The sequence below is a fragment of the Mauremys mutica genome, chromosome 21 (genome assembly GCF_020497125.1).
Source record: "Mauremys mutica isolate MM-2020 ecotype Southern chromosome 21, ASM2049712v1, whole genome shotgun sequence".
In the NCBI taxonomy this organism is placed as follows: Eukaryota; Metazoa; Chordata; order Testudines; family Geoemydidae; genus Mauremys; species Mauremys mutica.
Window position 1 is genome coordinate 9,636,935 of NC_059092.1, and position 12,957 is coordinate 9,649,891.

Consider the following 12,957-nt stretch of genomic DNA (forward strand, 5'->3'; position numbering starts at 1 on the left):
ATAGTGAGCATATAGTAAACATTTGTTGTTTTCCTTCATCTATCACCATAATATAGTATTTGAATTACCACTGTGCCTAGAAGTCCTACTCACAGACCAAAATCCCACATATAGCTCTGTGAATCTTAAAACAGGGCATTGTTGCAACCAGAACACACTTTTATTACAGTAGTCCCAAGTCATGGTCCAGGACTCCACTGTGCTAGGTACTGTACATACACAGACTATTCCTGCCCCCAAAAGTTTATAATCTCAATAAAAAGGCACTGTTGTCTACTGGCTAGAGTAGTGGCTCAGAGTCAGGATTCCTAGGTTCTAATCCTGGATCTGTCATCAGGATTTGTCTTTGCCAGAGAAGAAAGGTTTGTTCTTCATGTTAACTAACTTGAGGTAAAAATCCTACAGAAGACAAAGCAGCTTATTGTTTTCACACGTGCTAGCAGGTCAAATTAAAGACTACGGGGGAGCCTAGTCTTTTATTTGACCTGCTAAACTGTGCGAAACCTACAAACTGCCTCTTCACTAGGACCTCAAGTTAGCTAAGTCAGGTTAAGAAAATACCTTTTCTTCCTCCCAGTGAAAACACACCCCAATACATATGCTGACCTTGGACAAGCAACCTTAGGACGCTTCTGAAAATATTCCCTTATTTTAGGTGCCCAACTGGAGTTTTACATTCATAAGATTGAGCATCTCCAACACCCACTGAAGTTATTGGCAGAGGTGGGTGCTCTGCACCGCTGCGCATGGGCCTTAAGCGTCTCAAAAGTCAGGCAACCAAACATGAAGGTACCTCACATTACTCTTCCTTGTCCCAAGTTTTTCCATCTGTAACATCTAGCTCATAAATACACCTCACAGGGTAGATGAAGAATGTCTGTAAAGTACACTGATAGCTTCAGATGAGAGTAGCTTTGGAAGTACCAAGTACAGTAATGCCAGTATCGTTAATTAAAAAAGTAACATATGCTTTAGTCACTTTTTTGGGGCTGTTTTTTAAACCAAGTATACTCCAGGATGCTACACAGAATGTACATTCTTCAACTTTCACAAGAAATAACTGAGTCAAGTTGTTTAATGGGATCTATTTAGCTTAACAAAAAGAAGGTTATGGGGAGCCTTGATTACAATCTATAAGTACCGACATGGGGAACAAATATTTGGTAGTGGGATCGTCAACCTAGGAGACAAAGGTGCACATTCCAACGGATGGAAGGTGAAGCTAGACAAATTCAAACTGGAAATGGGGCTTAAATTTTTAAGAGTGAGGGTAATTAACCATTGGAACAACTTATCAAAGGTTGTGGTGGATTCTCCATCACTAGCAATTTCTAAACCAAGATGGGATGTTCTTCTAAAAGATGGGTGATAGAAATTAGTTTGGGGAAGTTCTATGGAGGTCAGACTAGATGATCACAGTAGTCCCTTCTAGTACTGGAATCTATGAAAAAGGAGTCTGGATGGATAACACCGCCTGAATATCTCTCAAGGGCCCAATCTTACAAGGGGATGAATGCTCTTAACTCCCATTAGAAGGATTTGCCCTAACATGTCAAATTAATTCTAGCTCTGTCCATGCTCCTGTACAAGCAGATTACCTACAACAGTCAGGAAAGATTTTCCCAAATAAGTTAGAACAAACTAAGAGCTTTTACCCTTCCCTAAAGCCACATCCAGCAGCGGTTTGTCTCAGTCAATCAGCCATAATGCTATGATGTTGCAATCCCTACTTCCTCACTCTGTATTATGACAACCAGAAATGACCGAGGCACCACAGTGGTTTTACAAGCTTCTCAGTTCCTCTCATCTTTCACAACCAACAGATCTAACAATGCACTCAAAGAATGGACTCAGGGCTTCTGAATCAAAGATCTAAACCTCCCCTGTCTTTACAGGGTCAGGAGGTCAAACATCAACTGCATCATAAAGTTCCTACAAAAGGCAAAGAAGATACTACAACCGTAAGTCCATGTGCGAAGAGGGCATGACCAGCAAGAAGATCTTGATAATCCTCCTGAGCTTTGGTGCCCCAAAATTAAACTATGCTCTATATCATTTCTGAATTTAATTTATTTTAAACAACCTTTTGGCACTGGGAGGATTTTTTGCCATTTTTTTTTGTCCTAGACAGATAAGCTTCCACTCCTACAATCTTGAAGGGGTTAAATCAATAAATTTACTGTAGCACCAAAGCTAAAATCATTGCTTCAGAAAGAGGATTTTATCCTGTACCAACAACAGCCAGTACAAAGCAGAAGTGAAGGAAAATGGTTTAGTAAGAACACAACCAAAAGCATGCTATCGTCCACTTGTCTTAATACCTTGTTGGGGTCATTACTTGCCTCCAAGAAGGAAACCATCCCTTTACAACCATGACAGATTTAGAGCTGGTCTGTAATAACTTTTGAATAGTGTATGTTGACCTGGTTACTGAGAAGTTTCCTGGACAAATATATTGGTTTAGTTTAACAGGGGACTATTGGGAAAAAACAAGCAGAAAGGAGAAACAATAGCTCAAGACAGGACACTTCTCAGCCAAAACATGAGTTAAGAGTAAATGCCAAGACAGGAAGGGGTCCAGAGAACACAGGAGATCAAAAGAACACTTTGAATGGTTTGAAAAGGAGCAGTCTCTCAAATTCAGTCAGACCTGCAAGGTAAAAACAGTGTACTGTAGCCTAGGGCTTAATCTGAGAGAGAGAATTGTGGAACGCTGACCCAGTACAGCTAAAGTCTCCAGGCCTAATCCCTGTGGGGTGCTTTGAGAAAGACCAGGAAGAGACGAGAGTACAGTCAGCCCTGCAATCATCACAACCCCATTAACAGACATTCTTGACAATATTATACAGTCTATTATCAATTACACATACAGCACAAAAGCTAGACTCCATTCTCCACACTCCTTGCTGCCTTGAAACTTTGCAGAAGTTTGAACATAACGTTCTCTGGCCTTCCAATCTCGTTCTCTTGCATTTGGCAGATTTTGATGACTTTCCCTGTTTCTAAGGGACACTAAGCCAATCTATGACTCCATTTTGTTTATCTTCAGTAAATAACTAAAAAACAAGGTAAATGTCTTAAATAAAGCAAACAGCAAGCTACCATCTTAATTTGCTGTAAAGTAAGATTAGAAGATTCTGAAAACATATGAAAAATAACTTTCCGTTACTGTTAAGTTCAATTTTTTTTTTAAATGTTGGGCAAATTTAGTACTCAAATTCAGCTGAAAATGTATTAATTTTAATGAGACAATTTTTTTCTGATTTCCCATACTTTCCAATAGCAGACCTGATTCCTTCAGTCCTACAGTAGTATATAACAATATTTTTTGCTGAAAAGTGTCATTAAAATTACAGCCTGTGCAGAAGAACAGTCCTGTTTACTATGCTGATACTGGGAGTAATAGATAATTCTAACGAAATGCTCATGTGCAAGTATCTAATTATGTATATTATATTTTAGATGCTTATATATACATACACACACAATTTTGAGTCCATATTCCTTGAGCTAATTAAATTGCTATAACCCGTTAGACTTTTCAAACAATTAAAACAATCAAATCCTTTACCTGATGGCTGGGTCCAACTCTGATCTCGCCCTGGGTGCTGTTCAGCCTCCTACCATGAAAGACAAAGAGCATCCGTGAGTAGAGCTTATAACTAACAAAACTTTGTATTATTGCACACAGATTCATAGAAGACCAGAAGGGTCCAATGTGATCTTTTATAGACCAGCTCTATAACACAGGACTTGCCTGAATTTGTTTGAACTACAGCCTATCTTTTAGAAAAGCATCCAATCTTGATTTAAAAACTGCTAATGACAGAGAATCTACCACAACCCTTGGTAAGTTCTCTCAATGGTTCTTTACCCTCATTGTTAAAAAAAATCTGCACCTTTTCCGACTCTGAGTTTGTCTGGCTTCAATTTCTAATCACTAGATCTTGCTATATACCTTTTGCCTATTTGACTGAAGAAGACCATTAATACACAACGAACAAAAATGTGATAATGTATATACTGTACCAACACAAAAACCCTTTTGATATTATGTTTGCGATGCATGCTGAAAAGCAGTAATAATAATGCACCATTAAAGTAGAAACAATGGATACGCTCAACATAGCAGTGAACTTTGTGAATGGAAGAGGCCAATGAAGACAGATCTGGAATTTCTGGCCAAGTGGCTGCAGCTTTATTAATTCTGTAACACAGTAACTTCTTGGGGACACCTGTCAAGGTCTTAGGTATCAGAGGGGTAGCCGTGTTAGTCTGGATCTTGTAAAAAGCGACAAAGAGTCCTGTGGTACCTTATAGACTAACAGACCTATTGGAGCACAAGCTTTCATGGGTGAAAGTGCTTGACGAAGTGGGTATTCACCCACGAAAGCTTCTATAAGGTGCCACCGGACTCTTTGTTGCTTTTTACTAAGTCTTAGGGAAAAAGGAAACTTCCCAAAACCACCTGACCTCTATGGGTTTGCAACACCAACCTGCAAATCAATACCTACCCAGGTGGAAATCGGGGAAGGAGGGGAAGGGAAGGAGTTGATCTTTGGGTCAAGGACTGTTTTTTGTATTCTGTGTTTGTACAATGTCAAGCACCACGCAGTCCTGGTCCATAACTAAGGCTTCTGAGTGCTATGGTATTATCAATAATAATTTCCAGTGGAGGGCACAGAAGGAAGGAGCCCTCTTGTGGCTTGTTTGATAGTATCAACTTCCCTGTGCCCTAGCCAGCCAACTCAAAAAACCTGTTGCAGGGACAAGGCATCTCCAATGAGATCCATCCTCACAGGTACTGCCCCACTGGCTGATTGCTGCAACAGGGAAACCCAGGAGATACGGACTGCCCTCTAGGCACCAGCTCGCAGTCCTATATTGGGTTAACATCAGCGTGCCTTAAGAAAGCTTTTGAGCCTGTTTTCATCCCCCAAAAATTGTATCTGAAATGAAAACTTCATGCTACATTTTTCTTGAAGTGTTTAGAGCACTAGAGTAAGCTGAGCACAAGAAATTACCATCCAGTTCATACAGCATTCCCAGAATAGTAAAAGGTGTTGCAAAAAAGAGCAGGAAGAAGAGGAGGGACTGCTTTTGCAGATTGTAGATCAAAATATAAATAAGTGCTAGGTGGAATGCAATTATCCATCAGAAGAGATAACCCTGCATTTGCAAAAAACTGACATGGAATTAGGACATACTCCTTATTCTTTATTCAGAAGACGACACCTCCCACATAATATACAAAGGGTGCCACCTACTGACCCATCAGTTATGAGTTACCATGGTCTTCTATCCAAATATTGCCTAGGCCTGGCCCTGGAAACCTTTAGAAATTACTATTATTGATTTGCTAAAATCAGATGAGAACATCCGTTGGAATGGCTGCAAAAGAGAAAGTCAGTTTCACCAGTAGTACCTGGTCTTAGACAAAATTAAATGAGTTTTGACTGGGTTTATCCAAAAAAAGGCACTTTCCTACAAAATCATGTATGAAGGGACTCTCACTTCATTCAGCCATGCTGCAACGGTATTTGTAAGCAAGTAAAAACTACAAGTTTCCAGTGGAATACCTTTACTCAGTCTAGCAGCAAAGATTTTTACTCCAAAGGGATATGTACCAATTACACAGTTGCTGGTTGCAGACGAAGTGTCACCATATATTGAAAGAAGAAAAATCAACTCTCTCTTTAATGCTATTACGGAAATACTTGGAGTAGCTCAAGAATGAAGGAAGTTCTATATTCTCTAAGGCAACAATACAGCCAGCACAGCAATCTGACAGCATGGAAATCATTTCTTAAACTTCTGGAGGAAAAAAAATGGGCAAGTAAATCTGCATCTTTATTCTCCTCTCTCAACCTCTTTTGTTTGCTAACATTTATTGAAATATCACCAGCAGACAGACACGACCAACACTGAAAATAGAGTTTATTGGCTAAGCCCATCTTTTAGGAGCTACACTTTTGCAAATCAGTTTAATACATATGGCATAATTCTCAGAGGAGCTGAGCAACCTGACTGCCATTGACTTTGTCTGGAATATCAGGCGCTGAGTCTTTCTGACCAATCAGACTCAATAAATGCTCTTTGCTTACATATGTGCTTGTGGTCACATAATGCAGCTACAGCTAGAGATACTGCATTGCTCTTCAGGACCCTAACAAAACGTATTAAGGAGTGCAACAAACTCCAAAGAGGTTTAAATATCTTAAGGAGTGACAGTTCTGCAAGAACTCTATTTTAAAAACTATTTTATTATATGTATAAATATATATGTATAAATTTTATTTATTTTAGTATTAATTCCTGTAATTCAAAATATTACATTTAGACACATTATATAAGAGAGACAATTACTGCAGTCAGTCCATTTAAATGTACTCATACAAACTTTTGAGCACAAAATCTCAGTAACTGCAAGACACTAAAATGATGCTAGGTCATGAGCAGACTCCAGAAAATTATTTAAGAGAACTGTCTGCATATATATATATAAATAATTTTATCTGATTCATATGGGAAAAGTAAATACATAAACCTTGACTTAAACCATGTATCTAGTCCCTGTAAAGTATGGCAAAAGTACATGAGGTTAGTTACTGACCCATACGTTCCCCAGTGGCCGTTGTAGGCACATTGGGATGAATTAAGGATGAAGAAATTAGTAACGTTTTCTCTCAATTCTAAAACCAAAAATCAAGACAGTGAATGCTAACCTGTATTAAAACAAGAAAATCCAACTCGAACTGACAAGAGCACATTAAGAATCATGGAAATTTTTTAGCATCCATTTGCACTTCTACAGCACTTTCCATCCAATGGTCTCAAAGTATTTTACAAACAATAAATTAAACCTCCATTTGTGAAGTAGGCAATTTTTATGCATCCCCATTTTACAGATGACAAAATTGAGGCACAGGAAGATGAAGGCCACACAGGGAGTTTGTCACAGCCAGGAATAGAAACCAGTCATCAGAAATCCCAGTCCCGTGTTTTAACCACTAGCCCGATGCGTCTTTCCTGCTACAAAAATAAGCACCAAAAAGTTAAATGCCAAAATGCTCCCTAAAACTACTAGTCCACATAAAGGATTAAGTACCTATCAAAATGTATTCCTCTAATCTAAGAATATCTGCATGTACACAAAGATATAGCTTTAATACAGGGTACACATTTATTTTCTAACTCAGTCATTTCTTTGCTGCAACATAAACTAAAAATCCACCATTTAAAATGAGGTTGATAAAAAAATTACCACCCAATTCAAATGAATTCAATTTTTATTTAAAAAAAAGTTTCCTCCTATGATGAATGAGAATTTGTAACTTATGGTAAATTATCCACTTCCTTTATTATCACAGCTCTGTGCAGTCAGAAAAACAAGATGCTAAATTCACCTTTCATTCCTGAGCATCTTTCTGCACTAGGGCTCAGTACCCCGGAAGAGATCTAGCAAGAGGGACTCAAGGAGGTATTAAAAGCTGCAAGCCTGGAAATGCCTCCGCATATCAGCAGAAAGTTTTTAGTGTCTCAGCTCATTCTGCAAGGGGCACATGAACAGCTAGAAAGAAGAACACTCTGCATATCACTACTGCATACATCAGAACAGAATAAATGTTCCATGGACTAGATCAGGGGTAGGCAACCTGCAGCACGCAAGCTGATTTTCAGTGGCACTTACACTGTCTGGGTCCTGGCCACTGGTCTGGGGGGCTCTGCGTTTTAATTTAATTTTAAATGAAGCTTCTTAAACATTTTAAAAACCTTATTTACTTTACATACAACAATAGTTTAGTTATATATTATAGACTTATAGAAAGAGACCTTCTAAAAACGTTAAAATATATCACTGGCACGTGAATGCGTACATTAGAGTGAATAAAGAAAGACTCGGCACACCACTTCTGAAAGGTTGCCGACTCCTGGACTAGATACTAAAAACCTGTAGAACTCCCTGGGCCATTTTCTGGGCCTCCATTTTTCCTTTTGGAAAAATAAAACATCTTTTCTATATCTGAAAAATGCAGTGTGTTCTGAGCCAGGTCTCAAGTTGAGAACTGGAGTGAAATCTAAAGAAAGAAGAAACACGTATCCATCACAGCTGCCAAAAGAGGGAAAGGGGCAGCTGGTTCAGTGGTTAATATATTAGCTGCTCACGGCTGGAGACCTGGGTTTAAGTGCACAAGTGAGATCATGTGACTCCTCAAAAGACCTTTTACCATATTGCGAAACTATCATGCAGGTCATCAGGATGAGCAAGATCTGAAGAGACTCAGAATTGGAACTAAGGGATTCAAGGGGACAAATTTGGGTGTGCTACTGTTGCCTATGCACAGGATGTTCGAATGCAGCTAAACCTACTGTAAAATCCTCCATGTCATAAGCACTGAATTAAGTACAAACAGCCAAAAAAACTCATCAGATTCATCTCTTCTGCATTCTTCATTTTAAAACAAGTTACAGGAACCCACAATATTTTCATATTGTTAAAAACCAAACAGAGTTAAACAAAGCTGTAAATGTAGTTATTAACCTACTAGTAATTTCAACACAAGCCAAAGGCCCCTGAGAGAAATCAATACTATTTTAACCTCATGTTAATTCTAACCACACCTAGCTATTGCTTTCATTTGCTTTACATTGACTTTAAACAATAAAACATTTCATGCAAAGTCTCAATATTTATTATGCTCCAGCATCCTAGAGATAATTGTCAATGTACATTAAATCCAAATCTTGGCTCCCATTTTCCTAACTGCATTTGTATGTTGTTAGATGGGGAAACCCAAAATGCCCTCCAATCACCAATACTTGCACTTCTCTCCACGTAATGTTCTCTTTCCCTTATTGTCATTCCTCTTGCAATTTCCTCAGTATATACCATAGACCCCAAAGGTAAGTAACGAGATGGAAGAGGAAAGAGATTTTTTTTTTTGAGGAACAGGAGTGGGATGGGGGCAAGGGAAGAGATTAACTGTTCTGCAATTATTATTTTTGGGGGGAGGAGGGCCTCTTTCTAACTGCTTTGCGCTTCCTACAGCTTGCAAGACCCTTGCCCCTCCATGAGACAGATAATTCCTATCAGATACTTTTTCAGCCAATTTCCACCACCCCAAGAAAGGTATGAAAATGAGAAGAAAACTCTTGCTACAGAAACGAAAATGGACTGTAGACTTGGAAGCCAAATTATATCAGTGGAGCACAATTACAACAACAGGAAGGGGCTCTCTGTTTATTCCACGGAAAGGGGAAAAAAGGACCCCATACAGTATATGAAATCTGACACAAAAGAAACTGATGTAACAAAGCAGTAGCCATAGCAACAACAACTTAATATTTCAGTCCTCTTCAGCTGCAGTGGATTAAATATAATGACAAGATGTTCCCTTTGAAAAGTAACCTGTTGCCATGGAAACATTGTATTCTATGAAGTAAACAGGGGCTGGACAGAAAGGAGATGGAAGCCTGCAACTGAATATCAAAAAGGCAGAAGTATCCGTAGCAGAGCAGGGCAAAGCACTAGCAGTCTCTAATCCAGGAGAGGCTTGTTCGGAACAGCTAGGAGATGTTCACTTGAATAAAGCATTGTCCTTTCAATCCTAACGCAATAGGGGGTTCGAGGGTTCAAGGCCAACGAGTGCCCTTGAAAGAAAGCAGTTAAGTGGTGAAGATGAGAATGAAAAAGAGGAGGTAAGACAGGATGGTGCAAAGCCTTAATGCACTAGGTTTAAAAATAAGTATTTTTTGTTTCTAGGTCGGGCTATTTTGTGATCTAGGTTCGTATGTAACTTTGCTCACCACAGAAATTAGTTTAGCCCTTTTGGTTTAGTCACTCATCTATTTATCTGCAGCAAGAAACCAGCATCCCATTAGTAGAGTTTCCCAAGACTGATGGTTTCTGCTCACGGAAACGACGCCGTTTCAGAATAGCAGGGAGTTGTTCACGCCAGGACTGAAATGTCCTAGAACAGGGGTGGGCAAACTTTGGCCCAAGGGCCACATCGGAGTTGCAAAACTGCATGGAGGGCCGGGTAGGGAAGGCTGTGACTCCCCAAAACAGCCTGGCCCCCATCCCCTCACACTTCCTGCCCCGACTACCCCCCTCAGAATCCCTGACCCATCCAACCCCCCCTCCCCGCTTCTTGTCCCAGGACCCCCTGCCCCTTGACCGCCCCCCAGGACTCCACCCCATATCCACACCCTCGCCCCCTGACAGGACCCCCAGGACTCCCACACCTATCCAACTGCCCGTTCCCCATCCCCTGACTGCTCCGCCCCATCCAACCACCCCCCGCTCCCTGTCCCCTGACTGCCCCGCCCAGGACCCTCTGCCCCTTATCCAAGCCCAGCTCTGAGCAGCAGGCCAGAGCACTGGCGGTGTGGCGAGATGAGGCTGTGAGGGAGGGGGGCCAGCAGGGGATAAGCCGGGAGCTCAGGGGCCAGCAGGACGGTCCCGCGGTCCACATTTGCCCACCTCTGCCCTAGAAGAACTGTTGTGGGCTGGGGGCTGCAACAGGGAGGGGTGTTGAAGAGCAGTGGAAGAGCGAGGAGCGCAGGCTCAGGGACTGAAGAGCAGAGGTGCTGCATGTCACACCTGACGCGCTGGTCAGTGTTGTGCAGGGCTCAGGTCAGGACTACTGGGGGTGACGTGCAGTTTTGAGGAAGCAAGTACAGCACCTCTCTGCACTGCCCAATTCTTCTGGCATCACTAACGTACATGAGAGCCTGAAATTCAAAGCTGATGGTCAGACCTAGTGCTCCTGGCAGTTACTATTCCCTTGTTTCTATTCTGCCAGTAAAGAGAGGAAATACGTGGGATAGACCTTGGGGGCCAAGAGTCAGGCGCATGCTGCACAGATGTGCTGAGTCAGATACTGCCTCATCTAGCAATACAAAATTTAAAATGTCATTATGTGAAAAACATACGCTGCAACAATCGTATACTTTTATACCGGATTACGAGCAGGAGAGAGAGGTGGGGATCTTGGTATCTAATCCAGTGGACATCACCAGCTCATTTCTCCACACAATGCACCCAAAGGCTCACTTATGTTTTGCTGCTGTCACCATCCACACTATTACCATCTCCTCTCTGAGACGCACCCTCAAGGACTAATTTCCTTGGGTACCCAGAACAGTGCCTCCTACCAACAGTTAGGAGCCTTTGTGCCAATAAAAATGTTGTTTTTGTTTTTTTAAAGAACCAAACCAATTTATAAGACAACATCCTAGGCCACCCTTGAGGATTAAATCTCTCTCCTGTTTGGCAGAATCTTCCCTGATCACTGTATACTGAGATCTATAATTAACCAAGCTGAGGCAGAAACGGGGCTTCAAGCAGGCTTAAATGCTGCATCCACCATGCACCTTTCCAAAACTCTTTTTTGCTCTACTCTTGGGAGGTCTCTGGGAATATTTTTAGACACTTGCTTGCCACAAACTGCTTTCCAGTGCAACATCCAACATCCAACATCCACACAGCACTAATCCAAAAGATCACAATGCACAGGAAAACCTTCAGAAAGCAAAGAAAAAACTCTGGCAGCCTGAGAAGAAGCAGATCTCTGGGTCCGGAAAGAAAAGATCCTGCAAGCGTACAAATACCAGAAGTTGAGTCCAGAAGAAGTTTATCAACACAAAGAAACAGAGCAACTTGGAATTTACATTAATTGATACTAGTACTCGTGATTAAAGGTAAAGTAAAGACTAGAAACTAGCTAAGTGACAAAATAAAGCATCGGAATATAGGAGAAAAATTCTACATGGGTTTCTTGCACCTTCCACTGAAGCATCTGAACTGGCCACTATCACAGACAGGATAGAAGGCTAGATGGACAACTAGTGTGATGAACTATGGCGATTGTTCATTTGTGCTAACTTTGTACAATCTGAGAAGAAGTGGCTAGGAGGAATTCCTCAGGAGGGAGTAAAAGTTTTTGAAAATATTTGTCATTTAGAACAAGTGGTCCATTCTTGAATCAAAAGAAATTGCTCTTCAGAAATATTTATAAGTAATCTCAGGCATGGATGAGCTTGCAGTTTCCAGAGGGGAGATTCCATTGGAGACAGGAAAATTATCCCTGTTTCCCTTCAGAGGGGTGACATAATTTTAGCAAGAGGCTAACAAGAGTCCAGGAATGCAACCAGTATATCATTCAAGAGACGCTTCATAGAATAGCATTCTCTCCTATTTAGTATTGTGCATCTATAAAAAAGCGTTCAAAATTTTCCTTACCACACCACCCACACACTTAAGAACATAAAAGACAACAAAGCCACAAAGCCTGATGAACACTTCTTCCTGTTCAGCACTAACTGGCTTACTAGTCTTCATCACTGCACTTCCGAATTTCAAACACTTTATGGCAGCGCATGGCAGTGGTTTTTTGTTGGTGGTGGTGGTTTGTTTCTTTATTTTGCCTTAGAAAATTCAAACTTAAAAGGAACACTATCAGCTAGATTAAGGCCCCAATTTTTACTCTGAAAAAAAATAGTGTGAACATAGGAGTGGTGAGCAGAGCACTAATGTACAAAACAACGCAATTAGAAGAGTTTTTGTGATTAATTTCTATTAACATGTAATATTATTGCAATTCACTTTTTTTTTTTAAACACAACTGAAACATTCACAAATTTGGAAACTCAAGTGATACAAAATTAGGACTCTGAAGGCTTGTCTACACTACCGCCAGATCGGCAGGCAGCGATCAATCCAGCGAGGGTCGATTTATCACATCTAGTATAGATGCGATAAATCGACCGCTGAACTCTCTCCCGTTGACTCTGGTACTCCACCGGAACGAGGAGCGCAAGTGGAGTCTACAGGAGAGCATAAGCAGTTGACTTACCACAGTGAAGACACTGCGGTAAGTAGATTTAAGTACATCGACTTCAGCTACGCTAGTCACATAGCTGAAGTTGCATATCTTAGACTGACCCCGTGCGGTA

General features: G+C 40.8%; 1 protein-coding gene across 10 annotated transcripts in view; it reads right to left on the bottom strand.

The window, feature by feature from the left end:
* RERE (arginine-glutamic acid dipeptide repeats) overlaps nt 1-12,957 on the bottom strand; it is a 449,440-nt gene that overhangs the window by 191,540 nt on the left and 244,943 nt on the right. For all 10 annotated transcript variants that reach the window (XM_044996656.1, XM_044996655.1, XM_044996658.1 and 7 more), the window contains one exon: nt 3,572-3,620. In XM_044996656.1, the coding sequence (XP_044852591.1) occupies nt 3,572-3,620 (49 nt within the window). The remainder of the gene's footprint in view (nt 1-3,571; nt 3,621-12,957) is intronic.